This window comes from Onthophagus taurus, chromosome 7, assembly GCF_036711975.1.
Source record: "Onthophagus taurus isolate NC chromosome 7, IU_Otau_3.0, whole genome shotgun sequence".
NCBI classification, from domain to species: Eukaryota; Metazoa; Arthropoda; class Insecta; order Coleoptera; family Scarabaeidae; genus Onthophagus; species Onthophagus taurus.
This window is the reverse complement of record NC_091972.1, coordinates 35,605,869-35,626,291: the sequence shown is the minus strand read 5'-3', so window position 1 is coordinate 35,626,291 and position 20,423 is coordinate 35,605,869. Positions and strand designations below refer to the sequence as shown.

Here is a 20,423-nt window from a genome sequence, read left to right as displayed (position 1 = left end):
TTTTCATTTTATGCGATTGGCATTAAATTTATTTTTAATAGTGTCAATTTGACAATTAAAGTCAAATCAATATTTTCTATGAAATATTCTAAATAACTATTCAATTTTAAATTGGATGAACCTATTTATATTAAATGGAATACAGAATTTGTGGAATATGAATTGGGTATGTTAGGGATTTTTATTAATATAGTTTTAGTAACTTTCTTGATAACCAATGGGAATTCGTTATTGCCCCTTTAAATTTCTTGAATTGCAACGGTTTTCTTATAACTGAAGAATCTCTTCGCGTGATCGGCATCGTATAACATAGAATTGTTTTAAGTTGTATTTATTTTAATCTTGTAATGTGAATTTGTTTTATTGTGAATAATTTAAAGGTGGGTATTACTTAACGATAAATATAATCATAGTTTTTATATCTTTTACAACTTTATACACATTTTATTGATGTGGATATACTCCATGCGTTTCTTTTTTAACAAAGTTGTTAAAAATTTAATATTTTACAATCTCTTAATATACAGGATGACTGGTAGCTCATTTGCAATTGATTAAACCAAATATGCCTTTTACAAAGTTGAATAGTATAGGAATTATTTCAATCTTTTGGTTTTTGTACATACTCCTAGAAATATTGGTATTTAGAGATTAATAATAGTTTCTTTGGCAACATATCGACTTCTCTGGATAGACTGCACGCTAATACACATTTTAAGTTGAAAAATATTTTAACTTATAAGAACTAAAAAACGTTAAATCATGAATACAATAAATCCTGAGGTTAATGTTTAACATCATTAAGCATTTAGCTATCAATCATTGAGTAAACAAATATTTGGAGGGAATACAATTTTTACAGCTAGCAAAAATTAGTAAAACTGGGAATTGATTACTTCAGTACTTACTTTATTGGAACTAAAAATAACCATCATTCAAAAAACCATAAAAATTAAGCGATTTTGTGTCACATTAACATAAACAAAATGAAGTACACAAAGGTAATAATGTGTTGTCTAATTCTATCTAATAAAAACTACAAGTCCACCTCAAAAACTACACCTCTATTCCCAATACAAGCATAAGTCCTCTTCCTGATTCCAATCTTGTTATCTTATTTGTAATTTGCGTTTTTAAAACAGATGCTTCATTTTTGATTTTTTCTATTAATTCATCCTTAGTGTCTTTCTTTCATGAGGTCCTCCAATTCGAATCCATCAGCATGATGATAATAAGATCAGAAATCAGGAAAATGGCTCTTGCATGTATTAGGAAGTGCAGTTTTTGATGCAGACTTGTAGTTATAAGTTTTTTAGTTAGAATTAGGCAATGAGTTATATACCCTAACTTTATATACCTTTACTTTCTTTTTGTTGATGTTAATGTGACACATAAAATTGCTTAATTTTTATGGTTTTTTGAATGAAAGTTACTTTTAGTTCCAATAAAACCAGTACTGGAGTAATCAATTCTCAATTTTACTACCATTTGCTGACTGTGTTTTTTAATTAAAATTTTTTTAACTTTGGGTAAGTTGTCAAAATTGTACATCCTTCCTTTATTATTAGCCAATTGGAAAAACATTTAGCCCTGCTTGATACCTCATTTGAAAGGTTATAAAACAAAGAAGTTTTTAACATAATTTGTATGCCAAATGTATTATTGAAATTTTGAAATACACACTTGAAAAACCAGTTTTTTTAAAAATTAACTTAAGTCACGAAAAAATTATTCCTGTAGTTTTAAACAATTGAAATATTTAAAATATTTTTCAACATAAAATGTGTATTACAGTGTAGTATATCCAGAGAAGCTGATATGTTGCCAGAAAAACCATTAATAATCTCTAAATTCCAATATTTGTAGGAGTATGAATAGAAAATGATAATATCTCAACTTCTGAAATGTAATTCACTGAATTTTTTTAACAAAAGATGTTTATATCATTTCCATATTTTACATAAATGCTATATAAGTTTATTCTATTCTATTATTAATAATGGAAAACACAAAATATAATCTTATTTATAACTTAAAAATATATACAAAAGGAGGCAGCTTTAAGTGCCTTATCACTGAAAACGGGCTCGTCACTCAAGTTGATGCAGGGTAACCTCAGAGGACACCTTGAAATCCTCAAAGACCTATGTCTAAATCACTTGATTGAAATTAAAACGAACCTTATACCGACAGAATACAATTTCGACGAGCCGTATAAGTTCATATTTAGAAGCAGGGATGATTGGACGAAGGGTGGGCCTCAAATAAAAAGCGGAGCCCTAGCCTGGTACACAGATGCTTTAAAGACAGTTTATCCGAAGTAGGCATGGGCTTTAGTGGACCAAACAGCTGCATTAAATTGACCCTCAGCTCGGACATAACCATTTTGCAAGCAGAAGTTCTTGCTAAAACTTTTGCACCGCTTTGAACCTACAAAAGGAACAGACAGGTGCATCCATAAACATTTTCACAGACACTCAGGCCGCCCTAAAGGCAGTTCAGGCCTACATGAGTGACTCCGCACTGATCAGAGAGTGTTACTCTTTGGTGGGTTCCAGATCACAGAAACATTGAGGGCAATGAGAAGGCGCACAAGCTGGCCAGGGAGGCAGCGAAAACGCCCTTCATTGGACCCAAACGCGGTTGTGGACTACAAAAAAAGCCACCTAAAACAAATAATCAACAGTTGGGGGGCCCCAAAGGTAGCCTTACGCTGAAAATAACTTCCAGGTCACAGACAAGCGAAGAGTTTGATAACTACAAAAGATTTTATGCGTCAGCAAAGAGGATCTAAGGACGCTCTCAGGTTTCCTGACCGGTCATGCGCCCCTAAAATACCACCTCTTCCACATTGGACAAGCTGAGGATCAAACTTATCGACTTTGCAACGACGAGACAGAAACGGCTGCACATATACTGTGTAATTGCGTCGCCAGAGGCCGTCTAACAATAAGACATAACAGAACAAAATCTTGGAGCAATACTAAGATTCATTAAAGACCTACATTTGCCCTAAATTTTTGGAGGGCTAAAGTTACAATAGTTCTTATAGGTCGCGGTGACAAGAGGGGGCGCTCCCCTCAGCCCAGCAGCAATAATAATAACTCAAAGAAGTCTACATACAGTAGGTTACGTGTTGTTGTGGTCGATCCGAGATTTCATCCGTTCTTCCTGTTGGTTCCCTTTGGAAAGAGGCAGACGTTTCGCACCTAGCAAAATCTCACCTAGCATCTTCAGTTCGTTGTCGTAGTCTTCTGTCGGCAGACTGACTGTAGTCACTGATATATCAACCGTGGACTGTGTAGAGATTACTACAACGCACTGAAGATGCTAGGTGAGATAGTCTGCCCCTTTCCAAAGGGAACCAACAGGAAGAACAGATGAAATCTCGGATGAAGCACAACAACACATACTTCTCCATTCGCGAAGCACTTCCCATTACAGTAGGTTACTCTTATACATATTATATCATTAATAATCAAAACAAGTCGAAATTTACATAATTAAATTAATATTTGGTAGGTTCCTTTCGCAGCAAGAACTGCTGCTAATCATCGAGGCATGGAATCAACTAAATTAGCTGTAATTGCTGGTGAAATACTCTGCCATTCCTGTAATAATGCAGCTTTCAAGTCGTTTTTATTTTTAATATTTAGCTTCCAAATTTTGCGGTCAAGAAACTCTCATACGTGCTCTATGGAATTAAGGTCGGGTGACTGTGGTGGTGGGCGTAGCTTTTTAGGGACATTATATAATACCCATTCCTTCACAATGTGAGCTGTGTGCTTGGGATCATTACCGTCTTGGAATATCCACTGTGATCCTAAGCCTAATTTATTGACCGATTCCTTTAAATTAGTTCGCTATATGTTCAGATATACATGGCGGTCCACAATTGTTTCAATAAACTCTACATTTCCTACATCAGCCCCTCACACACAACCCCATACCATCACGTTTCCACCGCCATGCTTCACTATGGCTTTCAAGTTCTTATTCATGCTTTCGTTTTTCTTTCTCCATACTTTTGTTGTGCAATCATAACCGAAAATATTGAATTTACTTTAATCCGGAAATACAACAGTATGCCATAATATAGTATCCTTTTACTCATGTAATTTAGCAAAATCGACTTTTTTTCACATTTGTTTCCGATATGAATGGCCCTTTTTTTAGGAACTCTACTACTCTAGCTTTCACTTCGTAGTACAAGTCGAACTGTTTCGGGATTTATGTTTATAGATTTTGATGCCGCGAGTGATTTGGCTAAATCAACCGCAGTAGTTATTGGATGATCCTTGATTTTTTTAATTTGTATATAAACTTTTTTGAGCTATAAATATGATAAGTTATACATTTTTTATGTAAAATATTAAAATAATATAGACTTGTAATATTCTTTATTTAAAAATTTCATTGAATTACATTTCAGGAGCTGATATTATCATTTTCTGGTATATGAAACCAATTCGTTTCATTCAAAACTACATTAGATAAGATATTTTTTATCAAAAAGTTTTTAGCATTAACTGTTATTATCTCATAAACAGCAAAAATGTTGTACACCAAATCATCCATATCTGTATTAGTCATCAGTGAAGAAAATTGAGAAAACTTTATCATTTTTGTGCAGCTTAAATTTTTAATCATTTGAAAAAGTTAAGTTCATGCTAGGTATTTTGCATTAAAGATGTCTCTTTTGACTATTAACTGTTACCATTCAAGGTTAGTTGCCATATTACATATTAGATGTTCACATTGTCATTTTATAACTCGTTTTTTCAACTAGCTTGCACATTTTGAACTTAATTTTTAAGGTCAATGACATATCTGATTAAGACATTGGTTTTTGATTTCACTCAACTATGTTCTCAAATTTGATATCCTACCATTCTCGGCAAGGTAGTGTTGGGTTGGGGCTAGACCCCGACTGACTAAACCCTTCTCCTATCTATCTTCTTTGTAACACATGTTTTCACACAAAGAAATTGTATATATAGAAGCCGGATCGCCTATGTTGGTCCATATACCAGTTTGAAGCCAAGGCACAAGCATTTGTTTGGAAACAAAATTGACCTTGGCCCTAGCGACAGTGGCGTGTACTATTCATATGAAATTGATCAGACTTTAGCCAGTGGCGTATCCAAAGAGCATCCCACATTCTTTCTTTAGTTTTATGACGGTGTTTTGACAAAGGTTGTTAGTAAACGAACGTGTGTTGGCTTCAAGTTTTGTTTACAACTGCTTCTATATAATATATGCTATTTCTTTGTTTTTACAGCTTCGAAGATGTTTGCGTTCCTGTCGTTGTATGGAATATTCGTTGCAGAAAACAGAATTCTATTCTAAACGATTTCAATTTCTTTGCCTTATTATGACTTCTCTATTATCCTTACTTTTGTTGCTGCTGGAAACGGCGACTGTCTTCTTATCTCGAAGTACAGCTTATTTGCCTGTTTTTCGCAATGCTTAGCCTCTTGGCTGCTTGTCCTGTTTCCTAAGCCAAATGACTCTGGTCTGTCATTTCTCTGCGACCTATCTTTACGTTGAAGTTTCCCATCACGACAACCACCCGGCCATCTTCGTTGTAGTTACGTCTTTGTAACTGCTTGGCCTCTACGATTTCAGCGGCTCTTGTCTGTGCGTAGGCTTGTATCACCTGCAGGGTATTAGCGGCCGTTTAAATTGATCGTAATATAGACCACTCTTCCTGAGTTAGCAGCTGTTTTGCTTGATTGGTATCATAATTGCTACTCCACCGACATATGAGTTCGCGTTTGTATTGTTCTGGAATAGCAGATCTCTGATCTGAGTACCGTTATGGCTTCTCCTTTTAAACATGTTTCACAGATCCCTGCAATATTCAATTTGGTCTGTTACAGTGTGTTACAGAATTTTTGCCATCCCCAGTGAGAGATTTTGAGCTTTGCGATTTACTCGTTTGGGGTAGTTTCATTTTAAAATCCGACATTTCATGTATGGAAGGAGTTTGCAATTAAGTCACCATGCTTGCTGCGCAGATTATCCGCGGAGACAATTTTTTTTGTCTCTACCTCTAGACAAGCCTGGCGAGCATTACCCTTTCCACTACCAGATGACGCAGCGTTTAGGGGTTACAGGTTCCCCCAGCCCATACTCAAATTAAAAACCATATAATAAAATTCGTTTGATTATCTTCAAAAAAGAACCTTTCAAAGAAATGAATCATTACCGTTTTTAACCTTATAATTTCAGATGTCTGATTCTTCGTCTGTAACGGTAGCCGTCCGAATTCGTCCTTTGATCCCATCGGAAACTGCTAAAGGTTGTCAAGAGATTTTAGAAGTTTATGAAGATATAAATCAAATTAAAATCAAAACTAGCGACAAAGCATTCAGTTACAACTATGTTTGCAATCACAATATTTCACAGAAAGATTTTTATGACACCTGCGTTAAAAATTTAATAGGAAATTTATTTAAAGGGTATAATGTAACAATATTAGCGTACGGCCAAACCGGATCCGGAAAAACCCATTCCATGGGAACGGCATACAACGGGGACGACAATGTTGGAATTATACCTAGAGCCGTGCGCGAAATTTTTGATTATGTTAAAGATAATTTTGGATATGAATTTTCCGTTTCGGTGTCGTTCATTGAGATTTATCAAGAAGTTGTGTATGACCTTTTGGCAAACAGGCCACGAGAACAATGTAGTGTTGAATTACGAGAAGATGTTAAAGGGATAATTATACCTGGATTGACAGAGGAAATTGTTACAACTCCTCTTGAAGCGTTAGAATTTTTAACGAAAGGGTCCCAAGGAAGGGCGATGGCTTCGACAAATATGAATTCGCAAAGTTCGAGAAGCCACGCTATTTATACAGTAAATATTTCGATGTTAAAAAAGGATGATAGGTAAAATAAATGTTTTTTTTTATTGATTTTTTTTTGTAATTTGACAATGTTATTACAGCAATCAGAATAAAACCGCCCGCTTTCATTTAGTCGATTTGGCAGGATCCGAGCGGCAAAAGAAGACTGGAGCAACAGGTCAAACTTTTAAGGAGGGGGTTAATATTAATAAAGGATTACTCGCCTTGGGAAATGTCATATCTGCATTAGGGGATGAAAAGACGCAGAACAATTATATTTGTTATCGCGATAGTAATTTGACCCGCTTATTAAAAGATTCTTTGGGCGGTAACAGCATAACTCTAATGATAGCATGTGTCAGCCCTGCAGATTATAATTTAGAAGAAACGCTTTCCACATTACGATACGCCGATCGCGCCAGAAAAATAAAAAATAAACCAATAGTCAATCAAGATCCAAAAGCAGCTGAAATAAATAAATTACAAAAAGTTATTCAACAACTACGCTTAGAATTGGTGGGCCAAGGAGGTCCAATTATATGCCCCGCCGAAATGGAATTACTTAAGAAGGAACTCAATGACACAAAAACAAAGTATCGGTTACTAAATGTTCAATTGGGAACTTGTTTGAATGAAAATGGTATTTTACATGAAAAATTACACATGGTTGATTTAATACCTGAATTAATGAACAAATTGAAAGCAATTATTGATGAGTGTAACGAGTTATTGGTTTTAAATGAGAATTCTGGAGGTGATGGTGATGAAAATAATTATTATAAAGAAAAAATCGTAAAATTCAAGGAATTATTTATACAATTAAGCGATATTTACAATGAACAGATGAAAATTGTTAAAGATATAACTAAACAAGAAAACGAAAACTTCCAACTTGAAAGCACCAACGATTCACAATCAGAACACGAGTTATCAGAACAACAAGAAGGACATACAGCTCAACAACTCGCTTTAAACAACGAATTTCAAGAAGTGCGACGTCAACTTGCAATGAAAGAGAGACTGGTTAAATGCATGGAATCAAACGTAATGTTTATTGATCCAAATATAATAACTGACTGTGAATCGAAAATCGCTGTATTAGAAAAAGAAAAAGAAGAACTTTTGCAACAACTAAAAAACGTACAAACAAACGGCCCTAGTAAGATTTCCGAAAATCGCAGAAAACGCGTTCAAGGTCTCGAAGATGAAATACTAGATCTTAAAAGAAAAGTAATTGATCACGAAAAACTTTTAAAACATAAAAAAACTGACGAAGAAAAAATTAAGAAACTTAACGGTGAAATATTGACGATGAAACAGAATAAAGTGACTTTGATGCGGAAAATTCGCCAGGAATCCGATCGATTTAGGACGTGGAAGTTGCAAAAGGAACGTGATGTTCTTAAACTAAAAGAACAGGATCGAAAGAGGCAAAATCAAATTGTTAAAATGGAAATGATGCATACCAGGCAACAAAATGTTTTAAAACGAAAAGTTGAAGAAGCTGCCGCTGTTAATAAACGTTTGAAAGAATCGTTAGCGAAAAGAAAAACGGTCGCTGATAAAAGGCAGGGGAAAAATGAGAAAATTGGAGAATGGGTAAATTTTTGTTTATTTGAGAATTGTACAAATAAGTGAAAGTTTTTAATTATTAATTTAGATTCAACAAGAACTTGAAGTCTATGTTAACATCTTAGAAGCAGAAGCTGCTATCCCAAATTTAATCGAAGATCGCGGAAATCTCCAGAAACAATTGGATTTTTTAAAAGCTGATCCAGATGTAGAAGATAATGAAGACGCTGTTAATCAAATATCAGACGAAATTGAACTTCGCACAGCACAAATAACCGATTTACAGCAGAAATTATTGGACTCACAAGAAGGTTTGTGAAATTTTTATTAAAATATTTCATTATAATCATTGGAAGTAAAAACGTCAATGATTTTATCTAGGTAGTTACACCTTTTTATTTATTTTTCCACTTTTCAATATATTTTTGTGTATTTCATAATCTTAATGTTAGCGCTTATAGATAGAATCCAACTTGGGTTATTCCTGAAGTTGGTCTATTTCATGTTCATAGAGAAACTCGGGGTATTCCCCAAGGTATCTATATGATGTACAAATCAAAGACAGTAGTTCTATTTTTAATCGTTATTCAGCGCTAGATTGTTATATATTTTTATTGAATGAAAAGCAGAACCAACATTTGTAGTTGTTATTTCTTCCATTGTTTTTATGTTAATCTGCAACTGGCAAAAGAACACTTCACAATAAGTTATGAAGTGAACTTGTAGGATTCATAGAAAATTAACACTTTGCCGTCCGCACGTTTCGCAAAAATTTATTCGCTCGGCGCCGGCAGAATATTCAGATTACTTATCCGTGCAAAAAGTCAAGTCCCCTCACTTTAGAGATCGATATCTTCGCAACCGATCGATGAAAAAAATTGCGACAAAGTTTGTTGTAATCACTGAACATTCCTACGTAACCTGTATTAATTTGAAAATTTTCGGATCCGCGGTTTTCTTTTTATCGCGAGTTAAATGAAAAAAGTACCCGATTTTTGAGTGTGCCGGCAACTTTGTCAACTTTGCGATTTTTTTTCTCGAAAACTATTTGACGAAAAAATTTGAAATTTGAACTGGTGGTAAACCGATGTGTTCTTAATGTGGTGCATATCTTATTTTTTCGATATTCCATATAGTTTCGCGGAAAATCGCGGTTTAGTAGGATGCGGTTATTTCGGAAACGACCTGGCGGATTTCAACGCGGTTTTTACCAAAATATGTCAAATCATGTCGGTTGTCGAATTCCCTTATCAGTTTTTCAAAATTAGGGCTCCCTAATTTTTTAAGGGCGATTTAATGGAATTACAAATTAAAGAGAAACAGAAATATGCCATGGGGGTTCCGGCCAATCGGAACAGAGTTGAAGAGATATTGCTGGCGTGCGCTTCGGACGGGCCGTGGAGAATCATATTTAAAATTTTAGATAAATTTATTTTATTTCAAATTCAATAAGTATGTTTCATTTTTGTATATAAGACATGAATAATGCATATAAATTTAAACAAAATAGCTTGGCACTATTTTCTTCAAAATTTTTTATTTTGTTTTTTAACATATATCAAAAATATTAATAATTATTATTATTATTTTATTTTTATTATGTTATATTAATCTTATTGCTAGTTCTCCTGATTTTCAATCCTGTCTAGCTATTTTCACGAAATTTCGAATAAATGTAAATAAATGTAAAATTTGTATGTTTTATATAATAATAATAATGTACTTTTATTGAAACCACAAAATAAATACAACAAGACAATAGTAAGAATAACAATAAACAATAAACTAATACGTAAACCACACAACAAATAAATACGTATTTTGGCAAATATGTTTCTTGATTTATATTTTCTTTGGTACCTACTTAGTATTTCTCTTTTTGATGATATGAAGCAAAACGATCCCCGAGATGTAACGCAACTCCACAAGACTTGCACATTAAATTCGTTGTCCTTCTTTTTTTGTTTTTGGAACAAACACGGCATCTTCTTCGTTTACGAAGTTTAGTTTTTCTGGAAATCCTCTATGTTGTCGCATCGTTCCACAGACTCGAATTTTCTTTGTAAGTAAATTCTCCGCAAGTTCTACGCAATTGTAGTAATTGTCTATGTATAAGTGATATATTATGTTAAAAACAAAATAAAAAATTTTGAAGAAAATAGTGCCAAGCTATTTTGTTTAAATTTATATGCATTATTCATGTCTTGTATACAAAAATGAAACATACTTATTGAATTTGAAATAAAATAATTTTATCTAAAATTTTAAGTATTATTCGCCACGGCCGCCCGTCCGAAGCGCACGCTAGCAACATCTCTTCAACTCTGTTCCGATTGGCCGGAACCCCACCCCTCCCCGCATGGCTTACTTCTGTTTCTCTTTCATTTGTAATTGCATTAAATCATCCTTTACAAAATAGGGGGCCCTGATTTTGAAAAACTGATAACGGAATTCGACAACCGACATGATTTGACATATTTTGGTAAAAACCGCGTTGAAATCCGCCAGGTCGTTTCCGAAATAACTGCATCCTACTAAACCGCGATTTTCCGCGAAACTATATGGAATATTGAAAAAAGAAAATATGCCCCACATTAAGAACACATCGGTTTACCACCAGTTCAAATTTGAAATTTTTTTGTCAAATAGTTTTCGAGAAAAAAAATCGCAAGTTGACAAAGTTGCCGGCACACTTAAAAATCGGGTACTTTTTTCATTTAACTCGCGATAAAAAGAAAACCGCGGATCCGAACATTTTCAAATTAACATATGTTACGTAGAAATGTTCAGTGATTACAACAAACTTTGTCGCAATTTTTTTCATCGATCGGTTGCGAAGATATCGATCTCTAAAGTGAGGGGACTTGACTTTTTGCACGGATAGTAGATCCATACGTAAGCGGGCGACACCAATGTGGTGACGCCGGCCGTTGAGCGATATTTTTCGTGCGACACCACTGTGGTGTCGCCGGACGGCATAGTGTTAAGATCTTTAGATGAAACACAAATTATTGCTTCTCTAACATTGCAGGCACTCCATCAGTCATATACTTACAAGTTTATTATGAAACATTCAATGCTGTTTATTACTTCAAACAGTCCTCCTTCCCTTTTTAAGATACATAGCGAGCAAAAATTGGTCAATAGCAAGGTATTAGAACGATTAATTTATACAATTTACTGTTGTCTCAATTCTTTGCTAGATTTCTTTTAATGAAGAAATCTAAAGAAGAATCTAAAGAAAATCTAAAGAAATCTGTGGCGTTTGGTTCAATCAATTACAGCTCTAAAAAGATTTGTATCCTAAATTGCAATCTTTTAGCTTCAATTTAAGGTATGAATCGTTTCTTAACTGTTAAAAACGCAATTGGTACGATATTTTGAAAATATTGCTTATCAGTGTATGCATACATTTGACAATTCCTTGCTGAAACATTTATATCAGGAAATTTTTATAATCCTACATCCACGTTTTTATATCTGATCCTAAACTGCAATCTTTTAGCTTCAATTTAAGATATAAATCGCTTCTTAACTGTTAAAAACGAACTGGTACGATTTTTTGAAAATATTGATTATCAGTTTATGCATACATTTGACAATTCCTCGCTGAAACATTTATATCAGGAAATTTTTATAATCCTACATCAGCGTTTTTATAACTTATCCTAAACTGCAATCTTTTAGCTTCAATTTAAGATATAAATCGCTTCTCAACTGTTAAAAACGCAATGGGTACGATTTTTTGAAAATATTGATTATCAGTTTATGCATACATTTGACAATTCCTTGCTGAAACATTTGTATCAGGAAATTTTTATAATCCTACATCAACGTTTTTATATCTTATCCTAAACTACAATCTTTCAGCTTCAATTTAAGATATAAATCGTTTCTTAACTGTTAAAAACGCAATGGGTACGATTTTTTGAAAATATTGATTATCAGTTTATGCATACATTTGACAATTCCTCGCTGAAACATTGGTATCAGGAAATTTTTATAATCCTACATCAACGTTTTTATATTTTATCCTAAACTGCAATCTTTTAGCTTCAATTTAAGATATAAATCGTTTCTTAACTGTTAAAAACGCAATTGGTACGATATTTTGAAAATATTGATTATCAGTGTATGCATACATTTGACAATTCCTCGCTGAAACATTTGTATCAGGACATTTTTATAATCCTACATCAACGTTTTTATATCTTACCATAAACTGCAATCTTTTAGCTTCAATTTAAGATATAAATCGTTTCTTAACTGTTAAAAACGCAATTGGTACGATTTTTTGAAAATATCAGTTTATGCATACATTTGACAATTCCTCGCTGAAACATTTGTATCAGGAAATTTTTACAATCCTACATCAACGTTTTTATATCTTATCCTAAACTGCAATCTTTTAACTTCAATTAAAGATATAAATCGTTTCTTAACTGTTAAAAACGCAATTGGTACGATGTGTTGAATATATTGATTATAAGTTTATGAATAAATTTGACAATTCCTCGCTTAAACATTTTTATCAGGAAATTTTTATAATCGTACATGAACGTTTTTATATCTTATCCTGAACTGCAATCTTTTAGCTTTAGTTTAAGATATAAATCGTTTCTTAACTGTAAAAAATGCAGTTGGTACGATTATTTGAAGATATTATATAGCACATACAAGATACAAAGAATCTAGATTTTATTTATAATTTGTTATTTATTAATCCCTTTGTTAGTATTGGTAAGATATAAAATCTACTTATTTTTAAATGGTGTACTAATTAATATATTGGAAGCACTGATGTTATTCCTAGTATAACAACAAAGTTCGTACTCAATTCTTTCAATCATTTTCTCGCAGAGTCAGTGAGACGCCCTCTGAATCTGGGAGCTATCATATTTTCTTTTCAGCTGAAATCACTGCATATTTTGAAAATGGCTTTAATCTGCGTACAATTCTTCTTTTTAATATTTAGTACAAGACGTAATTTTCTCCTTCATCTATTCCAAGATATCTGAAAAAATTTGTGAAAATTGATATTCTTAAAAATCCTAAGATAGTAGACTAATTTCTGGATTTCTATATGGATATCTAGCAATTTATAGAAAATTTCAGACGTCTTTTAAAAACCATAAGGGTGTGTCCAAACTTTGCATAGCTAGTGTGCAGCAGTGACACGCGGCGTTTGCAAGACCCAACTCTGCCGCACGCAAGTTTAGACATACCAAAGAATGTTGCGAGCGGCAGACATGTCATGGTCAAAACATTATCATGGTGTCCTTGAAAGTCCTTTGAAAATCTAAATATTCGCAATAATATTTGGATACTCTTGTTAATTTTTTAAAACCTTGTAAAGTCCAAGGTCAAAGTGTCGAAAGGCTCGGGGCATAATAGAAAATATTTAAAAATTCATTGAAATTGTTGAAATTTTCTGGTTGTCTTTAATGTTTCAAAAAACTTTGATCTAATACCTATAAAATCTCTGGATTTATTTGGACATCCTTGCAAATGTTCCTAGACATCCCTAAGAATCTTTGAAAATTTCTAGGTTCCCATAAAAATCCTAAGATAATAATCATGATATCGTTGAAAATTCTTTGGAAATATTTGGAATTACTTAGATAAATCTATGGGAATTGGTAGAGATTTTTGCTTATTCTTGGTAATATTTCAAAAAGCTTTGGAAATCATTTTAGGATCCCTGGATTTATTTGGACATCTTTGCAAAAGATTAACAATTGTATTGTGAAATATGAAATCTTAAGATAGTTATGTAGGTATCCTTGAAAATCCTTTGGAAATATTTGGATCTCTTACAGAAATCTATGGGGATTGTTAGATATCTTATTATTCATAATAATTCTTATGTACTTTTGGATATCTTTGAAAACCCTTAGAAATGCATGGATATTATTAGAAATTTCTGCTTATTTTTGATAGTATTCCAAAAAATGTTAAATATTCGTTAGATTCTTTGAACATTTCTAGGTATCTGTTGAAATCCTAAGATAGTTATGATGGTATCCTTGAAACTACTTTGGAAATACTTGGAATTGATGACAAATCTATGGGAATTGCAAGTTATTTGGATATTCGTGATAATTCACTTAATTATTAAGAGGAATATCCAGCAGAATTGGGAGCTGCATTCGACAACGTTGGTTCTTAAATCCTATCAATACACATGATCCAAATACCTTGAGGCATTGAGCTTTATTTCCTAATATGTACTAATTGTTCCAGAATGTTCATGGGTTGTTACATATACATTGAGATTGCTAAATTCTCTTACATAACTATATGTTTATATGCCTTGATAAGTTTTCTTTCTTTGCTTCTTATCTATAACCTGTCCATAGTAATCTCATCAATAAATCAATCGAAAATATAAGCCGGTACAAACTCTCATTAATATATAAAAATATATTATTTAATTAATATAAAATAAAAATAATACTCACATAATAATATATAATCAATATTTTTAGATATTCGCTCTCAAACACGATTTGACAACATCCAAAGCATGTTAGAAGCAAAACACGCTTTGAAAATGATGTTTGATTCAGTAGCAGAAATAAAACGTGGTACATTCACAGCGGAAAGTAAAGTTCAAGATCAAAATCGAGAAATTGAGAATTTAAAGAAACAAAACGCCATACTAGAACGTAAAATTAAAGAGAACGAAAAGTTCAAATGTGAGTTAATCCAAGAATACGAAGAAAAAATGTTGTTGCTTTTGGGTCATGGCGATATTGAATGTAAGTAAAAACCACAAAGTTGACATAATTTCTTAATCGTGATTTGTATAATTTTTGTCTTATTTTCAGCTAAAGATGATCAATTAAAAGAATGTATAGAAATGCAAAAGAGAAGTATACAAATGTTAGAAATGAAAGAAGCTCAATTGATAATAGAAATACAAACGTTAAAAGATACAGTTCAAAAAGTATATGTAAATTGTAAACGATTTTAGACGTATTTTTAATATAAATGATTGATTTTAGAATGTGGCAGCAGCAGCTTTAGATGTGACATTTGAAAAGCCAAAACGCCCAAAAACGAAGCACGTATCATTAAAGGTCCCAATTAACGAAAAAAGTGAAGTATCGAAAGAAGACAATGACGAAACCCAAGAAACTAACCAAGAAAAAGACGAAAATGTAAGGATTTTACAACAAATAGATTGATGTGAAATTAAAATTGCGTAAATTTTTTGGTTTGTTTTAGAAAACTCCTCAAAGTGCGGTTTATAAATTAAAAGAAACTCTTACTCAAAACAATTTGTTTACACCTGACTTTGTAAGAATGAAAGAAATTCTTTTAAAAAATTATATTAATGCTTTCATAATTTTAGGAACCCGAAGATAATATCGTTAATGATCCGGATTGGCATAAAACACCTTTAGCAAGAAAACTAAAGGCTAATAGAGGTAGGTCGAGATAAAACAGATATTTAATAAACAAGTCGTTTATAAATACGACTAATGACAATAGATAAAAATCAACTAGAATTATATTATGAAGTTAATCAACTTGATAATTTTGATTTTAGCTACATTTTTATTATGAATTCCTTTTCCAAGAAACATTTTTTTCTCCTAACTTATATAAAACCTGTAAATTGGATTTCTGCACTTAAAATACCTTGACTCTTACCAGTGTTATAATAAGGCGGAATTTATGTTTTAAATGTAGGCAATTTTCTTTTGTCGGTATAAACAACTGTTAAGTGACAACAAACAGTTTGTTCTTGATTTACTTTGCTTTATTGTTATTTAAAAGTTTGTTAATATGTAAATAATGTGTACAATGACTACTTGCTATACACTACAAAGCAGCATAGCGCAATACAGCTTAGCGTGGACAGAGTAGACAAAGAAGTGACCAAATATTGATTCTTGCTGTGAATATATGGAGCGCGCGTATGAACAAAACAACGATTGGGATATTTGATATCTTACGTTTGACTTTCACATATTCTATGGTAAATGAGCATATGTCTTGACTATACATATTTGCTGTAACATATTAAAAGCTAAACCCAGGGAAAAACCTTCTTCTTTGCTCATTCCCACTTTATGTGGGGTCGGCTCTCTTAATATTTCTGCGCCACGACATTCTGACCTGGGTTGTCGGTTCAGATAAATTATATTCTTTAGGGTGTTGGTCATATTGGTCCACCAAGGAAACCACTTCGAGTATCGCTTAATTTTTTAAGTGTGTAAATTTTCCATCTATTTACTGATGCTGCAAATAAAGTAAATTTTTTTTGCAAGTTTCTGAATAAAGATTAAAAGGCTAAATTGTAATTGTGACATCCACATGGCACAAAGAAAGCTAACGAATTAAGGTCAGTAATTCTCTTTGTTTTTTCCTTTCATGCTGTTGCCATTATCATAACCATGTTCTCTGCAATCGCTAATATTAAGATTGAGATAACTCAGTATGTGTATCCAGTTGTATCATCAATTTCCAAAAATGTAATGAAATATTCTTTAATCGTTACGGCATCCTCGGTTATATCAGTGCACCTTAATGTTAGGGAAAATGTTGCTTTTTATGGCTAATATCAGGAATAACTAATATAATGTCAGCTATGATTGCTAAATGCTTTGAATCTTTATGTGGCATAATATTGTGCATTTAACTTGCGTTGCCATTCTATTTTAATTCAATTCATTTCGTATATTTTTCTATAATAATGGTCAGCCAACTCAACTTTCATTGCTAATTTGGCATGCTCTTTCATGACAAGGTCAAACACCTTGCCAATAATTGTACGAGCCCTAGAAATTTCCCATTATTTGAGATAAATAATTTATTAAAAGATTCTCTGAAAGCCAGATTATTTTCAGCTAAATATAATGCAATCTGCTCAGTCGTTGGACCACATTTTTCCATCGTAATCTTTCCTTAGAAATTAATTATTGTGTTTCTTTGTCTATAGTTGATCCAGTTTTTAATCTAATTTTAGCTTCAAATAACTGATTAAAACTTGGATAGATTGCAACTTAACTAAACTACAGAAGAAAACAGCAAAAAAATGGGAGTATTTCAAAAAGAAATATCACAGTATTGCATTAATTGTTGCTTTATGTTTATCTTTACGTTATACTTAATAGATTTGCGAATGTCCCTTGATCTTGGCGTCCATAAAGCCGCCACTGTATTAGTACTTTGTACAGGGTGGGCAAATTTGGGTGTTTTTATAGGCTATCTCAGAAACTATAAGAGATACGAAAAAGGTAGGTGCCATGTCCCGGTCTCTTTTTTCGAGACTAACCCAATCCCGCAAACACCAAACTTCTATCTTCTTTTGTTTTAAGGTATAGCCAAAAAGTCAAATTTTCGTGATTTTAAAAAATGCTCATATTTCATTTATTTTTGTAATTACTGAAATGGGGTTGATACGTTCTTAAGACACTTTTTTAAGTAGAATATACTGCCGTTGAAAAATTTTAAAAATATTTTATGCTTTTTAAGATACAACACAAAGTTGTATTTTTTTAAATACAAACTATAGTAGATTATGGTGTTACTGTAAAGAGCATATTTTTAGCTTTCCAATGATGTATTGCACGCATGATGTGTTTGGGGAAAATAAACGTTATTTTTTAATTCTAAAATATTAAAGATTAACATTCAAAATTTTAATTATAGAAGGCACTTTTTTCGTATCTCTTATAGTTTCTGAGATAGCCTATAACAACACCCAAATTTGCCCACCCTATACATGTTCATCTCTACAGTGCGTGAAAGTAAATTTAAATGAAATAATTTTAAGTGTCCATAGCATCTATTTGCAACTTGTATTCTTTCATTTATTGCATTCATAATCGTGTTTCAGGAGGCAAATATAGCACCTAGGTACTTGAAGTTCTTGACACCCTGAAAGCTGTAGTTGTTAGAACATTTCTTACTTTCGTCCATTGACACCTTCATACATTTTTGTTTCGTTTATCAAGCGTCCCATCTGTTTCAGAACACTTGATTTTCCCCTGACATGACTCATAATCAGTATGTCATTAATAAACTTGCTCCTCTGTCAAGGTCACCAAGAGTGCTTTCTGAGTCCAGTGCCAAGTTGAATGTTAGTGCCAACACATCTCCTTGCCTCACTCCCGATTTTATTTTGAACAATTCGGATTTGGCATCTATCAGTACTTTTGCTGTGAAGTTGTCCATTGTAGCCATCACCATTCCACAAGTTTTTTGGGTATTGCATCTCCCCTCAAGTTTATTCCTGTCAATGCTATCAAGGACTAAGTTGTGTACATCTATGCTATGGTCACAGCATTTCTCTAAAAGCTGCCTAGCTAGGAAAATGTAATCTATTGGAGGTGTTCTCCTAGTATTGTCTTCGCGTTTTTATTCCTTCGTGTATTATGTTTGATAATGCTTTGTGCCTTACATTAAGAGTCCTTTCTTCTTTCCAGCAACTTGTTATCAGTTCATGTAATCTTCTTACTGTTGCTTTTCTACTAATTTTTAGGACCTCAGCAGCGATGTTATCTTCTCCTAGAGTCTTGTTTTTCACCACTACATTTCTTTATTATATAATTGAATTATTTTTAAAATTATTTATGTGTTTTAGAAGTTCTGGAGAGACCTAAAAGAACATCAGAAGGTGGTTGTTCTTGCAAAACGAATTGTTCAAGTAGAAACTGCGGATGTAGAAAAACTGGAAGAGTTTGTGATGAACGTTGTAAATGTCGTGTTGAAAAATGTACATATAGACACAACAATATCAATCAAAATGTAAGATAGTATCGATTATCTTCAAAAATATGTATTAATTTGTTTTATTATTATTAGGGATCAACCGAACAAACCATGCAAGAGGACGACGATGACGATGATTTTTTGGTACAACCTCCCAAGTATGTATTTAAAGTTTTCAATTGAGTTTAAAGTTTGACTGCTTTATTTTTTTTTAAGATTAAACGTGGATGAAAGTTTAAGCAGGATAAAACGTAAGAAAAGAGCTAAACAAGAGACATTAAGATTATAAAAGAATATTTTAATTTAAGAATTTTTAACTTTAAAAGTGTATTAACGTTTTAGTGTATTTATATTATTTTGTGAATAGATGTGATAATTTTATAGTATATTGATATTAATTAAAAGATGTACTTAGCAATATATTTTTTTAAATAGCAAGAATGGTTATAATAAAGAAATTGCATTATGAATGATGTTTTAATTTATTTTAACTGGTCTTCAGCAGAAGAATCTAACAAATTTTCGCGTTTTTAACATTACATTTTTTTAAGAAATTATTTTTCTAAATTAATTGGATCAATAACTGGTTCTTTAAAAGTAAATGTAGGGAATTTGGTCATATCAACGCCTGGACCACCTCCGTATTGTTTTGAAGCCTTTTCTAATTCAGATTTAAGTTCTTTTTCAATAGCCGGGCTAGGCTCCACTAGATTTTTACCACTAAACAAAGAAATACAATTAAATAATGGTACAAACTTATAGAAACAACATACCCTCCACTTTTTTGGTTGTACTCCCTGAGTTTATCAACAAATAATTGTTGAATTGGGTCTGTCGCTTTTTGTAAGCAAGGGGCCAAAATGCCAATGTTCCTCTGACAGATGGCACCTTTAACGTGGTGTTTTACACCGGTTAAAACCTGGTTGTAGAGCATCTAAATGAAAAAGGAAAATTTTTAGGTTAGGTTATGTAATGAATTTAGAACATTTATTATAAAGTAAATCATCGCACGAAATAAATAAGAAAGGTTACGATTAATATTAAGATCTATTTTGTATCAATTAATAAGATATTAATTATTTGAGTTTTTTTACCTTTTCAAATTTTAATAATTTTATTGATTTTCACTCAGGAGAACTGATGGTGAATTTTGACAGCTGAGTGAAGTTGGTAGCGCCGGATAGTTACGTAACCACCTCCTTAGTAACGAAACGGCGGGGATTTTCAATATTAAATTTATTAATCTTTTAATTCATTTTTAAATTTGTTT

General features: G+C 32.5%; 2 protein-coding genes across 3 annotated transcripts; one reads left to right on the top strand and one right to left on the bottom strand.

The window, feature by feature from the left end:
- Positions 1 to 82: 82 nt before the first annotated feature.
- Positions 83 to 19,623, top strand: LOC111423897 (kinesin-like protein 3A). 2 transcript variants are annotated; one of them, XM_071197768.1, is made up of 12 exons: positions 83 to 166; positions 6,235 to 6,899; positions 6,958 to 8,455; positions 8,517 to 8,739; positions 14,917 to 15,189; positions 15,259 to 15,377; positions 15,436 to 15,591; positions 15,659 to 15,730; positions 15,786 to 15,861; positions 19,026 to 19,189; positions 19,247 to 19,311; positions 19,370 to 19,623. In XM_071197768.1, exons 1-12 carry the CDS (start codon positions 116 to 118, stop codon positions 19,440 to 19,442), a joined length of 3,435 nt encoding a protein of 1,144 aa, XP_071053869.1. In that variant the 5' UTR covers positions 83 to 115; the 3' UTR covers positions 19,443 to 19,623. The 2 variants fall into 2 exon arrangements, with proteins under 2 accessions (XP_071053869.1, XP_022913049.2); XM_023057281.2 differs by lacking the exon at positions 83 to 166 and adding an exon at positions 286 to 380.
- On the bottom strand, positions 19,617 to 20,340 carry LOC111424117 (ATP synthase, coupling factor 6). The gene is made up of 3 exons (XM_023057553.2): positions 20,248 to 20,340; positions 19,927 to 20,087; positions 19,617 to 19,873 (listed from the first exon to the last, which is right to left on the bottom strand). The coding sequence occupies exons 2-3, from the start codon at positions 20,085 to 20,087 to the stop codon at positions 19,708 to 19,710; spliced, it is 327 nt and encodes a 108-aa protein (XP_022913321.1). The 5' UTR covers positions 20,248 to 20,340; the 3' UTR covers positions 19,617 to 19,707.
- Between the last annotated feature and the right edge of the window lie 83 nt (positions 20,341 to 20,423).